Source organism: Parambassis ranga, chromosome 5, assembly GCF_900634625.1.
Source record: "Parambassis ranga chromosome 5, fParRan2.1, whole genome shotgun sequence".
Lineage (NCBI taxonomy): Eukaryota > Metazoa > Chordata > Actinopteri > Ambassidae > Parambassis > Parambassis ranga.
In genome coordinates, this window is record NC_041026.1 from 21,000,650 (window position 1) to 21,017,383 (window position 16,734).

At 40.9% G+C, this 16,734-nt stretch overlaps 2 protein-coding genes across 2 annotated transcripts; one reads left to right on the plus strand and one right to left on the minus strand.

The window, feature by feature from the left end:
• Positions 1-171: 171 nt before the first annotated feature.
• cse1l (CSE1 chromosome segregation 1-like (yeast)) lies at positions 172-10,045 on the plus strand. The gene is made up of 25 exons (XM_028406713.1): positions 172-285; positions 1,013-1,105; positions 1,199-1,341; positions 3,909-4,010; positions 4,127-4,272; positions 4,351-4,441; positions 4,585-4,692; positions 5,034-5,126; positions 5,217-5,384; positions 5,462-5,591; positions 5,738-5,803; positions 6,142-6,344; positions 6,447-6,531; positions 6,691-6,752; positions 6,832-6,968; positions 7,128-7,231; positions 7,323-7,420; positions 7,518-7,668; positions 7,759-7,967; positions 8,236-8,333; positions 8,431-8,516; positions 8,648-8,729; positions 8,839-8,985; positions 9,089-9,320; positions 9,416-10,045. The coding sequence occupies exons 2-25, from the start codon at positions 1,021-1,023 to the stop codon at positions 9,503-9,505; spliced, it is 2,916 nt and encodes a 971-aa protein (XP_028262514.1). The 5' UTR covers positions 172-285; positions 1,013-1,020; the 3' UTR covers positions 9,506-10,045.
• Positions 10,046-10,230: 185 nt separating this feature from the next.
• On the minus strand, positions 10,231-11,955 carry rdh20 (retinol dehydrogenase 20). Its single transcript, XM_028406714.1, has 5 exons — positions 11,506-11,955; positions 10,931-11,029; positions 10,693-10,838; positions 10,476-10,607; positions 10,231-10,389 (listed from the first exon to the last, which is right to left on the minus strand). Exons 1-5 carry the CDS (start codon positions 11,953-11,955, stop codon positions 10,269-10,271), a joined length of 948 nt encoding a protein of 315 aa, XP_028262515.1. The 3' UTR covers positions 10,231-10,268.
• Between the last annotated feature and the right edge of the window lie 4,779 nt (positions 11,956-16,734).

The following is a 16,734-nucleotide window of genomic DNA, read 5'->3' on the forward strand; positions in this document are numbered from 1 at the left end:
CAACTTCCTGTCTGTCCTCGTACAAAAGCGGAAGTTGTTACGCACCCGCGTTTGATTGGAGCATTGTAAAGTGGGCGGGGTTACACGAAGTACTTTTCGCTGTTGTGCTTGATTTCAAGCATGGGGCGTGTCTTACGGCTTTGGCGTGACATCTGCGCTTGCGCTCTACAGTGACCGCGCAGTTCCTTTTACTCCCGACGTTTGAAAGCTGGCACGGCGACCACGTCTGCTCGGTTTGTGGTGCTTTCTCTCCCCATCACACCCTTACTGAAATTTATTGTAACGGTAAGACATTGCATTACCTTGAGTAAGTTATCATATGTAGCGTCTTAATTTGGCTAAGTAGTTCAGTATGTTTAGAGTAAATGCGTGATGTTGAGAAAGTAGCTAACTTTATGGTTAGCAGCAAACACCTTAGCAAGCTAGTGCTAACATTAGCTGACAGGCTTGGAGAGGACCGGCGGCTGGATCTGTCTATTCACTGGAATTGGGATTATACATTCAATAGCGTTTTAGATTATATTGAACACCTCGTAGCTGCTATTGTTGTATAGTGATTCATATATAACTTTGACCGTACCTACGATGTCCTTTATGCCATGTCTTAGCCGCCATGTGGTTTTATTATAACTTGCTGAAGACAGCCTTTAGCCCGTTAGCTCAGACGTTATACTGCATGAACCGATCCATAATCAGAGGGGCACAACTGAGCTACTGCCAGATTGAGGCAATGCAGCCCGTCTGACCGGGGTAGCAGTTAGCAAGCTACATGAATGCACAAATGACAGCAATATGAACTGTAAACTTGATATCGTAAATCAAATGACTCACGGTTTATTTTAGGTTGGTACATATATGTTGGTTTCATATTTCTGATTATAAGCAAAGCAAATATAGCACGAATTTGCATTATAAATGTGCCAAAGTTGCGCCTTCTGATGAGGTCAATCCCAATGTTGTAAAGCCTCAAAGCTAATTGTCATTCATTAACTCATTTTGTTTTTGTTCATAGTTGTGAGCATGGAACTGAATGATGCTAACCTACAAACCCTGACTGAGTTTCTCAGAAAAACACTGGATCCAGACCCAACAGTTAGGCGTCCAGGTAATACGGCCTCATAGCATTAATATATATCATTAAAATGCACATCTTTTGATCATCATCAGTTTAAAAAAAGTATTGTGTTTTCTCTCTTAGCTGAAAAGTTTCTTGAGTCTGTGGAGGGAAACCAGAACTACCCCTTGTTACTTCTGACTTTACTGGAGAAGTCCCAAGACAACGTGATTCGTGTCTGTGCTGCTGTTACATTTAAGAACTACATCAAAAGAAACTGGCGAATTGTGAGTCTTCATAGCTGAGAATTCATTGGCCATCCTCAACAGGAATAGAACAGTATTCTCAATTTGATATCACAATATCCACTGTTTTTAAAAATAGAACTTTATCAGTAAGAACACTCATTCAGGTCTAGTTAAAATTAATTACTGCTAACTTTTATTGAATAACTTGAGCAAACAAACAAAATCTCGGATACAGACCGATCATAAGTATGTTTTTGTGTGTACATACATGCACACATATACACTCAACAAAAATATAAACGCAACACTCCCATGTTTCATGAGATGGACTTGAAGATCTAAACTTCATTCCAGATACACAATATTACCATTCCTCTCAAACATTGTTCACAAATCTGTCTAAATGTGTGATAGTGAGCACTTCTGCTTTGCTGAGATAATCCATCCCACCTCACAGGTGTGCCACATCAAGATGCTGATCTGACATCATGATTAGTGCACAGGTGTACCTCAAACTGCCCACAATAAAAGGCCACCCTGAAATGTGCAGTTTTGTCTCACAGCAAAATGCCACAGATGCCACAAGCATTGAGGGAGCGTGCAATTGGCATGCTGACAGCAGGAATGTCAACCAGATCTGTTGCTCGTGCATTGAATGTTCATTTCTCCACCATAAGCCGTCTCCAGGGCGTTTCAGAGAATATGGCAGTACATCCAACCGGCCTCACAACCGCAGACCACGAGTAACCACACCAGCCCAGGACCTCCACATCCAGCAGGTTCACCTCCGAGATCGTCTGAGACCAGCCACTCAGACAGCTGCTGAAACAATTGGTTTGCATAACCAAACAATTTCTGCACAAACTGTCAGAAACCGTCTCAGGGAAGCTCAACTGCATGCTCGTCGTCCTCATCGGGGTCTTAACCTGACTCCAGATCGTCGCCGTAACAGACTTGAGTGGGCAAATGCTCACATTCGATGGCGTCTAGCACGTTGGAGAGGTGTTCTCTTCACGGATGAATCTCGGTTTACATTGTTCAGGGCAGATGGCAGACAGCGTGTGTGGCGTCGTGTGGGTGAGCGCTTTGCTGATGTCAATGTTGTGGATCGAGTGGCCCATGGTGGTGGTGGGGTCATGGTATGGGCAGGCATCTGTTATGGACGAAGAACACAGGTGCATTTTATTGATGGCATTTTGAATGCACAGAGATACCGTGATGAGATCCTGAGGCCCATTGTTGTGCCATACATCCATGAACATCACCTCATGTTTCAGCAAGATAATGCACGGCCCCATGTTGCAAGGATCTGTACACAATTCTTGGAAGCTGAAAATGTCCCAGTTCTTGCATGGCCAGCATACTCACCGGACATGTCACCCATTGAACATGTTCGGGATGTGCTTGACCGGCGTATACGACAGCGTGCACCAGTTCCCACTAATATCCAGCAACTTCGCACAGCCATTGAAGAGGAGTGGACCAACATTCCACAGGCCACAATAGACAATCTGATAAACTCTATGCGAAGAAGATGTGTTGCACTGCATGAGGCAAATGGTGGTCACACCAGATACTGACAATAAAGCAGAAACAAAATGCACATTTCAGGGTGGCCTTTTATTGTGGGCAGTTTGAGGTACACCTGTGCACTAATCATGATGTCAGATCAGCATCTTGATGTGGCACACCTGTGAGGTGGGATGGATTATCTCAGCAAAGCAGAAGTGCTCACTATCACACATTTAGACAGATTTGTGAACAATGTTTGAGAGGAATGGTAATATTGTGTATCTGGAATGAAGTTTAGATCTTCAAGTCCATCTCATGAAACATGGGAGCAAAAACAAAAGTGTTGCGTTTATATTTTTGTTGAGTGTACATACGGACAATGCATTTAAACTGCATAAATGCTGTTTTCATAATGCATCAGATGCCAAGCTAGTAACTGACTATCTTAACATGTGTGGGAAGTACATTATTACTATTCTTCACGCCTCTTTCTTCTTCTTTTTTATTCTTCCGTACGTTTTTTGGCACAGCGTATCTTCAGCATACATTGACCGATTTAAGCCATTGAACTATCTATAACTTAAAATGTTAATCTCACAGAGGACATCCCGGGTCAACTTTAAGTTTTTTTTAAAAAAATTATAATTTTTCAAATATTAAGCAATTTTGGTGTAATTTTTAACGTGGGAGTCTATGAGAGAGCCCTTCAACGAGGGTCATCTGCCAAATGTATCTCCTCCTACAAATTTCAAGCTACAGACAGCCATTTTAGTCTTAAAACACTCATTAGATGCTGCTCTATCAAACTGGTATTCAGAATTTTCTAATTCCTGATCGTTTACGCATGCCAGGCTCTCAAAGTTGGAGTGGTTTTTGAGGTCTCCTCTGCTGTTAACATGGTAACAGGCTGACACACAGAGGCATACTAAGCTCTGAATTGCTCTGATTCTCCAGCAGTTCAGAGCAATCCTTCACATCAGCATTCAAAGCAATGCTTCAGCTGCAGCAATCAAACTCGCATTTTCTTCAGGAAATGCCCTTTTCTAGTTATTATTGTCCTTAATGATGTGTCATTCTGGTTTGTTCTCTCAAAGGTTGAAGATGAACCAAACAAAATCTCAGATACAGACCGATCAGCAATCAAAGCAAACATAGTAAATTTGATGTTGAGCAGCCCCGAACAGATTCAAAAACAGGTACATGCTCACATATCATCATGCTTGAAATGATCTAATTCAAAGTTGGGTAGTATAGAAGTAGAGAAATATGCTTAAAAATAAACCCAATTTCTATGTCCAATGTTTCCCCACAGTTGAGTGATGCTATCAGCATCATAGGAAGGGAAGACTTCCCTCAAAAATGGCCCGACCTTCTGACAGAGATGGTGACCCGCTTCAGAAGTGGAGACTTCCACATCATCAATGGAGTCCTTCGTACTGCACATTCCCTCTTTAAGAGGTACAGCTCACTTCTGAAGGATTTTTGTTTTCAATGAGCAATTAAAAAAGTAAAATTTTTGCTGTCTTTCTTTCCAAGGTATCGCCATGAATTCAAGTCAAATGAGCTTTGGACTGAGATAAAACTAGTACTGGACACGTTTGCCCTACCTCTAACAGAGCTGTTCAAGGTTTGTAATATGTTACTGTGTAGTTACCACAGTGCTCACAAGAAAACCAGAAGTTTTTTTAACATTTCATCTATCATGTGATAAAACTGAAATGACAAGTGATCAGGTATTGATAGTTTTTCTTCTCTTTGTCTTTGTTGCAGGCCACAATTGAATTGTGTCAGACTCATGCTTCAGACGTCAATGCCTTAAAGGTCCTTTTCTCTTCTCTCACCCTCATCTCTAAGCTTTTCTACAGTCTCAACTTTCAGGTCGGTTGAGTTTTTGTATGTGAAGTATTTGCTGTGTATGAATTGTGGCTGTGCTGCTTTAAAAGGTTTACTAGATTTATTTTGTGACAACCTGACCTAATTAAATTAAAAAGATTAATAGAAACCTTTAAGTTAATGGTTAGTGTTTGTTGCTATTTAATAGGTAAGAAAAAATAAAATAAATAATTTTTTTCTTCTTCAGTGTTGTAGTTTTTAGATGGAGCAGTAATAAACTTGATGCATGTTATTATTATATCATATTATTAGTTTTAACACATTGAGATTTTTCTTTGAAAGCGCTACATAAATAAATATTACTTATTAAACTCATTATTGTACAGGATCTTCCAGAGTTTTTTGAGGACAACATGGAAACCTGGATGACCAACTTCCACGGCCTGCTGACTTTGGATAATAAGCTTTTACAAACAGATGTGAGTTGCTTGTATTTCCTATTCATAGGGCAAATTAACACTGCAATTGAAGTTGTCGTTGACATTCTCTTTGCATCTCTTGTGACTCAGGATGAGGAGGAAGCAGGTCTCCTAGAGTTGCTGAAGTCTCAGATCTGTGACAATGCCGCTCTTTATGCTCAGAAGTACGATGAGGAATTTCAGCCGTACCTTCCACGCTTTGTTACTGCTATCTGGAACCTTTTAGTCTCTACTGGCCAGGAAGTCAAATATGACCTGGTAAGAACTGTGAACTATAATTGTGTTTCTCTAGTTCCCTATGTCTGTACTGACATCTCGCCTCCTCTTTGTTGCAGCTTGTAAGCAATGCTATCCAGTTCTTGGCATCAGTGTGTGAAAGGCCACACTACAAGCATCTATTTGAGGACCAGAACACGCTCACTAGCATTTGTGAGAAGGTCATTGTGCCCAACATGGAGTTCAGAAGTAAGTAAATGTTTTTTTTTTTCTTTCTTGCTTCTCCTGATAGAACATGAAAATGTTGTCACTGCCTGATTCTGAGCTTTACTAACACCCCACAAATATGTGCTTATTTACCGTGTCAGAATGACAGGCTTCTAATGTTTCAATAGGTGCAGATGAAGAGGCCTTTGAAGATAACTCTGAGGAATACATTCGGAGAGACCTTGAGGGATCTGGTAAAGATTTAAATTACAGTTTATCTCCTTTTCTAATAAAATGTATTTATTTATAAAATATTAGGTTGGGTACTATTTACTTTTGTACAGGTACCTGTTACTGTACCTGATATAGAATCCCAAAAGAGAGGGCACAATATCTTTGGTCGTGGTTTTGTTATTCCAGTTGGAGTGTATTTTGGAGTGGTTTTGGGAGAGAGAGCTATAATTTTCCTTCCACTCTGCCTGTACCCATTGCACAGACTGCTGCTGTTTGATCATCACTATTGATTTGTTTTTTTTTTTTTAGCTGGGTAGGACGCTTGATTATACTGATTTCTCTACCTATACATCGGCAGATATTGATACTCGTCGACGGGCAGCTTGCGACTTGGTGAGAGGGCTTTGTAAATTTTTTGAGGGGCCAGTCACAGCAATCTTCTCTGGCTATGTAAACTCAATGCTGGTAGAGTATGCCAAGAACCCCGCAGAGAACTGGAAACACAAGGATGCTGCCATATATCTGGTCACATCGCTGGCATCTAAAGCCCAGACCCAGAAGGTATAGTTACATACCCCCCTTCTTTTTAAGTATATGTCTACTACCAGTACATCTTGTGCACAAAGTTTATTCGCGTTTGTGTCTTTGTTTTTTCCCAAACAGCATGGTATAACACAAGCCAATGAGTTGGTGAATCTGAATGAATTCTTTGTGAATCACATTCTCACTGACTTGACGTCCCCCAATAGTAAGTACTTTATATGCTGCAGAATCACCTTTGTGTTACACCGGCTGGTGCATATGAATTAATTTTCAGCTGATTGGAGGAAAACTTTATTATGCAGTTGTTGTGCAGCTTTCAAATGGAAATATGGTTACATTTATCACACTTACATTCTCATTGTAGTTAACGAGTTCCCAGTGCTGAAGGCGGATGCCATCAAATATGTTATGATCTTTAGAAGTCAGGTATGAACTCGCCACAATATATTTTAATAATAACAAAAATAATAGATTACTCAAGGCACTGTGTGTGCTTCACCCTCAGCTGCCGAAGGAGCAGCTGCTGCAGGCAGTTCCTCTACTGATAAATCACCTGCAGGCAGAGAGCATAGTGGAGCACACTTACACTGCCCATGCTTTGGAGCGGCTGTTCACCATGAGGGGCCCCAACAATGCAACACTGTAAGTATCAAGCAATATGTATATTCTGTATAGAGAAAGTAGCTGCTTTTAAACACAGAGAGCCCAACTTTTTGCTGAAGACAGTATACATTTTTGGATTCGTTTGTATAGCTACTGACCTATTTTTTTTATCTTCTTATCCTGTCTGTATGTTTTCAGTATCACCCCAGCTGAGATGGCACCTTTTACTGAACAACTACTTACCAACTTGTTCAAGTCACTGGCTCTTCCTGGTTCAGCAGAGAATGAATACATCATGAAGGGTAAATATGTTTCTCAATCAGTACCAGATCAACTCCAAAGTTACTTTGAATAGTTTAATCATGCTTTTTTCTTCCGTCTTCCTTTCTAAAGCCATCATGCGCAGCTTTTCCCTGCTGCAGGAGGCCATTGTTCCTTACGTTCCCACTCTAATTGGTCAGCTCACTCATAAGCTCCTGCTAGTCAGCAAGGTAACATGCAGTTTGTTACTCCATATATACAGGACACATTGTGCTTATTAAGGAGACCAGTCAACATTTTAAAAATGTTTTATCTAATTCACCTCAGAATCCCAGCAAGCCTCACTTTAACCACTACCTGTTTGAGTCCCTGTGCCTGTCTGTGCGGATCACCTGCAAGACCAATCCTACTACTGTCAGCAGCTTTGAGGAAGCACTCTTCCCTGTCTTCACTGAGATCCTTCAGAATGATGTCCAGGGTATGTTATCGGTAAAGCCATTGATACTTTAGTAACCGCAGCTCTTGCCTGATCAAAGGAACCTCACTCTTCATTTGTTTTCTGTTGCAGAGTTTCTTCCATATGTGTTCCAGGTGATGTCTCTCCTACTAGAGATCCACTCCAACTCTATTCCTTCATCCTACATGGCTTTATTCCCCCACCTGCTGCAGCCAGTTTTATGGGAACGAACAGGGAACATCCCTCCTCTGGTCCGGCTGCTTCAGGCTTACTTGGAGAAAGGCGGTGCCACTATTGCTGGCTCTGCTGCAGATAAAATAGTAAGTAATGGCAGTGTTGTGTATGGCAAGGAGAGTAGTATAGCATGTTTTAACACCTTTTCGTATGTGTGAAAAATGATTGTTTTTAGCTGCAAATAACACAATATTGTGGAATCAAAAGCGTAGTTTTTCTTTGTAGCCTAGCAGAGGATGCTCCTCAAATTAAGCTTGTAATACTTTCTACATTTTACTGATTGCTAGTGAGTAAAAAGGAACAGGATAACCACAGTGTGTTTTGATTGTTTGTCTACTGCTCTTTCTTCCTCAGCCTGGTTTGCTTGGAGTGTTCCAAAAGCTTATTGCCTCAAAGGCCAATGATCACCAAGGGTTTTACCTTCTCAACAGCATCATAGAACACATGCCACCGTAAGATGATCGTAGATGTCCATATTGGATCATTCCTTATTGACCCTAGCAAACTTGCTTGATGAGGTTGTTACATTTTTGTTTCTTGTTTTGGCAGAGAATCTATCACTCAGTACAGGAAACAGATCTTCATTTTGCTCTTCCAGAGGCTGCAAAGTTCCAAAACAACCAAGTTCATCAAGAGTCAGTACAATCTTCTTCCATCTCATCATGCGCTCTTTAGAAAACTTAATTTGAACATTGTCGGTGGCTCAACTCCACATGTGAATACGACTATAGTTTAATATGTTTGTGTGTGCCCGTCATTCTCACAGGTTTCTTGGTTTTTGTCAATTTGTATTGTGTCAAATATGGAGCCATCGCACTTCAGGAGATTTTTGACAGCATTCAGCCAAAGTAAGTGTATTTGAAGTAATCCTGTTTGGTGGTTCTTTTACAAGCTCATTGTAGTTGGCTTTGCAATCACAACGAATTTTTCTGTGGTGTAACATTTTCTGCTTTGCAGAATGTTTGGCATGGTGTTGGAGAAAATAATTATTCCAGAGGTTCAGAAGGTGTCTGGAGCAGTTGAAAAGAAGATCTGTGCTGTCGGCATCACTAAAATTCTCACTGAGTGTCCTGCCATGATGGACACGGAGTACACTAAACTCTGGTAAGGAATCTGCCAGCCACTGCATATATTTTTTTCCCAGTCAGGTTATAGTTCTGTTTTTAGCTTTTTGCTGTAAGTATAATAGAGTTGGATTTCTCTACAGGACTCCACTGCTCCAGGCTCTCATTGGTTTGTTTGAGTTGCCAGAGGATGACAGCATCCCTGATGATGAGCACTTCATTGACATTGAGGACACGCCTGGTTATCAGACGGCGTTCTCACAGCTAGCTTTTGCCGGAAAGAAAGAACATGACCCAATCGGAGATGCTGTTGGCAATCCAAAAATCCTACTGGCTCAGTCACTGCACAAGCTCTCCACTGCCTGTCCTGGGAGAGTAAGTGTAGATGTACAAGAAATATTTAATGTGGAAGGAAATGTGAGGACCAAAATGCTAAACAGACGACAAAACTCTTATTTTTATGGTTACAGGTTCCTTCAATGCTGAGCACCAGTCTGAATGCAGAAGCCCTCCAGTTCCTGCAGGGGTACTTGCAGGCAGCCACAGTGCAGCTGGTGTGAAACTGATGTTATGGTATGCACTTAATAAGAGACCACAATGCACTGCAGGAGTAGCCACAGTGGCCCTAGGTCACATGACAGACCTGTTTCAGCTGGGCTTTACAGATTTGTTTTGACTTGACAATGATGGATAGACCAGAGACCGTAATCATTTTGCCTGAAGTGTTCTCTGAGTTTTTAAGAATTTTTAAAGACATGACCAAAAGTTGACCTAAGTGAATTACTTTTTTGTGTCTGGGCCTTTTGTTTACTGTGTGGCAAAGGCTTACAAAGATTTGGATGTCAAGTGTCAAGAGTCGGGTTATTTCTTCAGCAGCAACATTAATAAAACATTGACAGTATTTGTCGAATGCTTAAGATCTAAATCAAATAGGAGGGATTTGTTTTGTATGTTTGAATTCCTGTTTACGGTTATTGAGACTGTAGTTGGCTCAAACATCAGGCCTAATATTTTTCTGTTGCATGTTTTGCTTAGATTTGTTAGTCTTTGTTTCTGGACTGTTTGTTAATGTGATTAAAAAGAGGCACTTGTATAAATCAGCTTTCCTATCTTTATTATTTGTTACCTATTGTTGAGCGGTCCTCGACCCCTCCTATTGAGTTTTCACTTGATTGTACCCAGCAATTATGCATATTTATGCATATTCTATACAAGATCAGACAATGTGGTATAGGAAAAAGTGAAAAGTGCTAATGATTCCTTTCGGTGTCTACGTTTGTCCCTTTTTTTTCTTTTTCGTTTTTTTAATAAATTGTAAAAGTCTCAGCAAGATTTGATGTGGCCGTTGGTGGTCTTTGTTTCCACGTTCTTGATGAAGGGTAGCATGCACCTGTCCCCTCCCATGAAGCGATATGTTGCAACATTTGCATCCCAAGGTAACAATCTAGAAATGGAAAACAAAAGTTTTACATTAGCTTATCACCTTGATCATAACAGATTATGATATTGGTTAAGCAGCAAGATACTCACGCTCTTGCAAGGAAGGGGATGTACATAAGGCGAGGAATACAGATCATTTGTTGTTCTGCTAAGATGGCTTTCATGGACTGCTGCACGGTGTAGAGCGGCTCCAGAGGTGGAATTAGAGTTCGAAGCTCCTTCCTGGTTGAATCACAGGAGAGATCAATGTTTTTTATTCCAGTGTTGCTGTCGTAACAAGTTAAAGTTTTGAAAGGTGATATCTCACCTGATTTGACAGCCTGCAAACATCCCTGTGTCTACAATATATGGGCAAACTAAAGTGGTTTTGATGCCATCAAGGTTTTCCGCCAGCAGATCATGAGTCAGTGACTCATGGAAGCCAACAGCCCCAAATTTACTGGCACAGTAATCCTGCGAGGGGAAGTAGGTATATTGTTAGCAGTCCTTGTCCCATTGTATGCTTGGATCATGTTCTGACAGCCATCAGCTGGGATGTGGCTTACCTCTACACATGCAGTGCTGAACAGTCCAAGAGCACTGGCAATGGTTACAATGTGACCATGGTTCCTGGCTTTCATCCGAGGTAGGAAGGCCTTGGTCATCTGTTGAGTATAGAATAACTGACCCTTATTACGCCCATCAGCACATAATATGATGGTGCTCAGATCTGATTTATTTGACAGTCTAATTTGCTTCCAACAGAACAGCCTCAGGCTGTCTTTACATTTGGTGCTGATGAGCAGAGACCCCTCTATGAACATGAGACTGAGGCCCTGAATGGATTAAAAGCACGATCACAAGCGTTCAGCTCGCGTGGGGTCCTTTTAATTTTGGGGATGAGTAAATGGAAGGTTGCCTACCCCCATACGTAATGTGAACCATGCAGGACATGCTGTTGCCTATTAGGATATAGACGGCTCTGATCTCCTCACACATCGGTGCACAAACACTAGTCTGAGCCAGCGGGGAGGGCAGTGAATAGGAAGTGTTACATAATCCACACTGGTAGTTTGTTTCAGGTCTTTACAGTGAAGCGTCAAACTGTATGTAAGTGCGCGTGTGTGCGTAAAAGTCTCACCCAAAACAGCGCGTGGCAGTTCACCAGCAGAGTCCTCTCCAGAAGTTCGTCCGGACAGTCCAGCAGCCTGCGTCCGGCCACCACCCCTGCGTTGTTGACCAGTATGGAGACATCCCCGACCGCCGCTCTCACTTTGTCCGCCGTCTCATAGATGCTCTGACGCTTGGACAGATCCACCGTGTACGTGTGCACCTGAACGCCCAGTTCACGCGCCAGTTTGGCGGTCTGCTCGTTAGCAGCCGTGTTGCAGTCCCACAGCACCAACTGCGCGCCCTCTTTGGCGAACTCCAGGGCGAACAGACGACCCAGCGCGCCCCCGGACCCTGTGATCAGGCAGAGCTCTCCTTCAATGCACTTCAACCTCGGTCGCAGGAAAGTCTGGATGACGGCGCTCAGGATGGAGTAGGTAAAGTCGATGAGCATCAGCAGCAGGTCCACTATAAGAATCATGATGCTGCGCTCCGGTCTGGTCCCTCTGCGCACAGGAGGAGGGCCACACAGGCAGGCGGACCGACAGGCTTTAGAAACTCGGTAGTTTGTCTGTGTGACGTGGGGTTGGATGCTGATTTATATAACCTGTGTGCAAGATTAGCACGCCGAGTGATGGTGGCCACCAATAGAAAGGCTTTTTGTCTGATGACAGGAGCTGTGCACATAAACAGTGGCTGAAAGAGTGAGGCAGGGATTGGTCTCACTTTCTGGAGTCCATCATATAATTCACAGTTATAATCAGGCTGGACAACACTCTATATGCAAATGAGAGATCCTTTAGTCTGACTGTCCTTGAGTGTGATCCTGAACTGGATTATGACATACAGATTTTCATTTTTAGCTTTTTAGTTATTTTAATTGAATAAATGTATTATCAACGGTGTTTGTAATTAAAGCTTTCTTTTACTAGTCTGTTAAGATGTGCTTGGACCACAATAGTTGTTTTATATAAAAGTGTTTAATCTGAGTCACCTCTGTCACAGTTACCAAAGTGAACTACCTCATGACACCCCCCCCCCCCCCAAAAAAAACCCCACAAAAACCCAGTCATCTATTATGCTGACATACCTTTTATGCAAAGTTATCCTTGATCCGTGATGTGAGGTGGATTATCCAACTGAGCAAAATGTTAAGGTGATAAACTGCTTAGCATGTCTGCACAAATCCATTCGTAAACAGAGATTTTAGGAAGATTATTTTTCAAAGGTTATTTTAATTCATTGTAAAGTTTTCTAAAATCACACTGTCATTATAAAAGACTTTATTAAGTTAATGTTTGTAGTGAAGATTGTTTTAAACTTTAGTTATGATGTAATGGCATCTGACAAACAGGAATCTGTTGTCTGCTGTGAGAGCACTCATTGTTTTCATAACAGATGACTCAGTAGAATATATTAAATTAAAGGTCAGGCTTATGATACTATAATCTGCTACTGGTATAGCCTACAATTTTTCACAGTTTAAATATTTGTAGAAATTAAATGGTGATTTTCTGTTCCCATAGCTGAAGGTGCCTGTGTTTGGATACATTTTAAATGTGCTGTGATCAGAATACAGGCACATTTTGGTTTACTTTCTATTTTTAGAGGACTGAACATGCCACATTACACAGCTTTGGAAAATTCTGATGGCCATTAATCAATAAAATAATCACCTTTGAGCTGCTGAATGACACATTGTTTACATTAAACTTATCTGTTATTTTGTTGTTAGCGAGAAAGATTCACTCTCATCACTTATAACTCATCATCATCTGGAGTAAGGTGTGCTGAAATTGAACACCAGAGGGCACTGTTATATAAAACACAAAGATCATATAACAAGCTTAGTCTACGATCTTACATGCCACTGTCTTGCTTTACATCCCTGCTGCTATGCATCTACTGCTTTCATTTAAACACAGTGAGACTCATACACTGTATTATTGTCTTTTATTAAGCATCAGTCAATAAAAGGAGAAAATCTGCTTTAAAACTGCTCATAATAGACATTTTTCCTACAGCTTTTAAGATGATATTTACAAGTTCAGTGTTTCAAAGTTTAATAGCGCTACATGCGTTGAACAACAGGAAACCACAAAGATAATAATTCTACAAAGTACAAAGTATGAAATTTTACAAAACAGAAATTTTCCCCAGACACAGTAAGGGCAGCGTAAAGAGCTGTGTGGGCCGAGCAGAGTGATCATTTCCCTGAAGGAGGGGGGGAAGAATTAGAAAATGAAATGATGGGTCTGTATTTGGCTTGAAACTCTTGTGTGGCATATTGTTCTCAAATAAAATCGTTACTATAATGATATTTTAATTTGTGCTTTTGGAAAGTGTGTTTGAAAGAATGTTAAAAGTGCAGTTAAAAAAAAAACAATACGAAAAGTAATAAGGACAATATTAACAATTATCCAACAGAAAAGAGTTGTATCTGTTCAGACTATGGCTTGTTTAGAAGAAAGTCTACAATAATTAGAGGCTCATTTTCTGAGATTTGTCAGTATTTACTGCATGTCTGACTGTTGTGTGATGAATAATAATCACCCCCCCCCCTTATCTATGCAGTTTTTTCTTCTGTCTCTAACACCTTCAGTGGTGACACTCAGATGACCATTTGTCAGTTTGACATTTAACTTTCATTATGCAGTGTTATAGAGAAAGATCCCACACAGCACTGACTGTTTAGTTCTGCCAGACAAAGTTTGCTCCTCAGAGCTGCAGGACACCACCTGACCAAAGACACTGCTGTAACTGAGCCTTTCCTGCAGGCTCAGACACTCCCTAAGCATGCCCAGGATGATATTTATAGACTTGAACACATCCTCAAAAAGATGCCTCAGCCCACAACTGCCATTTTTTTGCATTGTCATTCTGCACAAAGCACAATGCCAGTCCTTGTAATGGGAAAAAGCACACACACAAACACACACACACAGGCTGTGTGCAAAACCTGGCTCTTATTAACAGAGTATAAATTTGCCTGAGGATCCTCTCAACTAAAAGGGGCAAACAAATGGTGTTAAACGTCTGGTCACCGGGCTGAAGTTGGACATGAGGTGAAGCACCACGGCCATTATTAGGGACGTCATTTGCAATCAGGCTGCACAACTCTCTCTGTTACACACTGCTTGTTCCTATTCCATTCACATTTCACTCTCACTCGTTCCAGCAGTGGGGAGCTGAAGTGTACACACACACACACACTCACACTCACTCTTGCTGTAGCACCTTAGATTCTGCCGCGCTCACGCTCTGTCTGTTTGTTGTTTTGTAATTTGCTGAGATGTGCGCATGTTTCTACCTAAAAAAAAAAAATGAGAAGGTCTGATTAAAAGGCCGCAATCCAGTCTATGAGGACTCTGTTCTCTACATATTAGCCTACTTGCTTTCATCAAATATGAGCCATCCAGTCATCTCAACCATCACCATGGAAACAGTGGTTGTTCACTCTGCTGTGAGTGAGTCTGCACCTGTTTGTTTTCGTGGACTGGGCCTTATTTTCTCATGTAAATGTTTTAAGTGCACAGGAAAGACATTAAAAGGGAGGGGTGCAGATATCTAACGTGTCAGCCTGACAGCGTGATGACCCAGTTCTCTGTTTGTTTAATTGTCATTCGGGCACGTCAGTGACAGATTCGGTGTGCAGGGTAGGCGTTTGTTAAAAGCAAAGGCACAGAAATGTCTAACTCATATCGACTAATAGATGCAAACAAACATACCCAGTAATAAACACTACTTTTTCTTCTGTTTCTTTTCAATCTCACTACTAAAAACAGTTGCATGCGTGCGTGATATGCTGTAAAGTTAACAATTAAAGCATGCTTGCACGATTATTAAGAAAGCACCAGATGATCAACACCCAGGTGTGTTTTGCAGTCAGGTGCTCTAAGAAAATCAAGATGCAGGATATGTGGTTGAACTGAAGTGGACTCCTAAAGACTCCTTCCTGTGTGTGCGTGTGGAGAGCTGCAACATAGCTGCAAGGTGTCTTCATGAGAGATGTCATGTGGACTCATGTGAGCATAATGTCCTGGAACCACTTGCAAAATCCACAGTGTGTAAATAATAAAATTAGATTTTTGGAAAACAGATGGGAAATAAAGTGCTGTGTTCCCTCCTCCATCCACAACTTCCATGTTTGTCCCAAATGAGCAAGTATGGCTCCCTGAAATACATCAGATTCAGCTGTTTAGTAAAAGGAATGCTTACATATTTTGAGATCACTACCACCTGTATGAGTTATCAGCAAGAACAATTCTTTGGTTCTTCACATTGCACAGAGGACAGATGGACAGACAGTTACAGGGAGACAGTAGCAAACAATACAAATTCATCTACTACAGAATATCATCTAATAAATGCAACTCCATTAAAATAATGCAATACATACTGTATATTGAAATGCAAAACTAAGAGATTAGCACAATATATTTGTCTAAGAGTCCATTCTTTTTAGAAAATATCTTAAAAATATAAATTATTTGGATTCTTTACCTTGTACAATAAATGTGTATTTTGTAATAGATTCCACACTGTTGTTATATATGTACAATATTCACACACCTACAAGACAGAAAGACAGACATGGGAAATCTGTGAGTCTCTCTGCCGTCTTCTCAGTCATATTGATGCAAGTCATGTTCAGTTAGTCAGCTACAACAGACGGGGTGCCTCCTCCAAACGCCTTTGATAATAAATATCTTAAAATAGCACAAAACTTTTTTTGTTATTTTTCACCGGATTGAAAATGGACACCGATGTGACAGACACACACACAGACACATACATTTATGTAAGTAAACAAACAAGAATAACACTTTTTTCACATGTTCATATGAAAAATATTCATAATTTTAAGGTGCTCTTTTCTTGCCAGCAGTTGGGCAACCAGATGGAAAACGACAGATGTGTCTTCACAGTGTCTCTCTGTGTTGCTGTTGTCTAGTCTGTGCAGTTAAAAAAACAAACAACCAAAAAAAAAGAAAGAAAACTCCTGTTGAACAGACTGAAACATTTGATTCTCCTAAAGGTCACACTTAAGACAAGAGAACGCTACATAACAATAAATACAATATATACTCATATGAAAGGTGATTATTGCACACACACACACACTGTATGTGTGTGTGCTGTCTGTCCGCCCGTCTCTGGCTCTCTTTCATTCTTATTCACACAAACATAAAACATGGGAGACAACATGAACTAAGGCCAGTTTTAAGGAAGGAAGTTAAAGGAAGCAAACTACATTTTT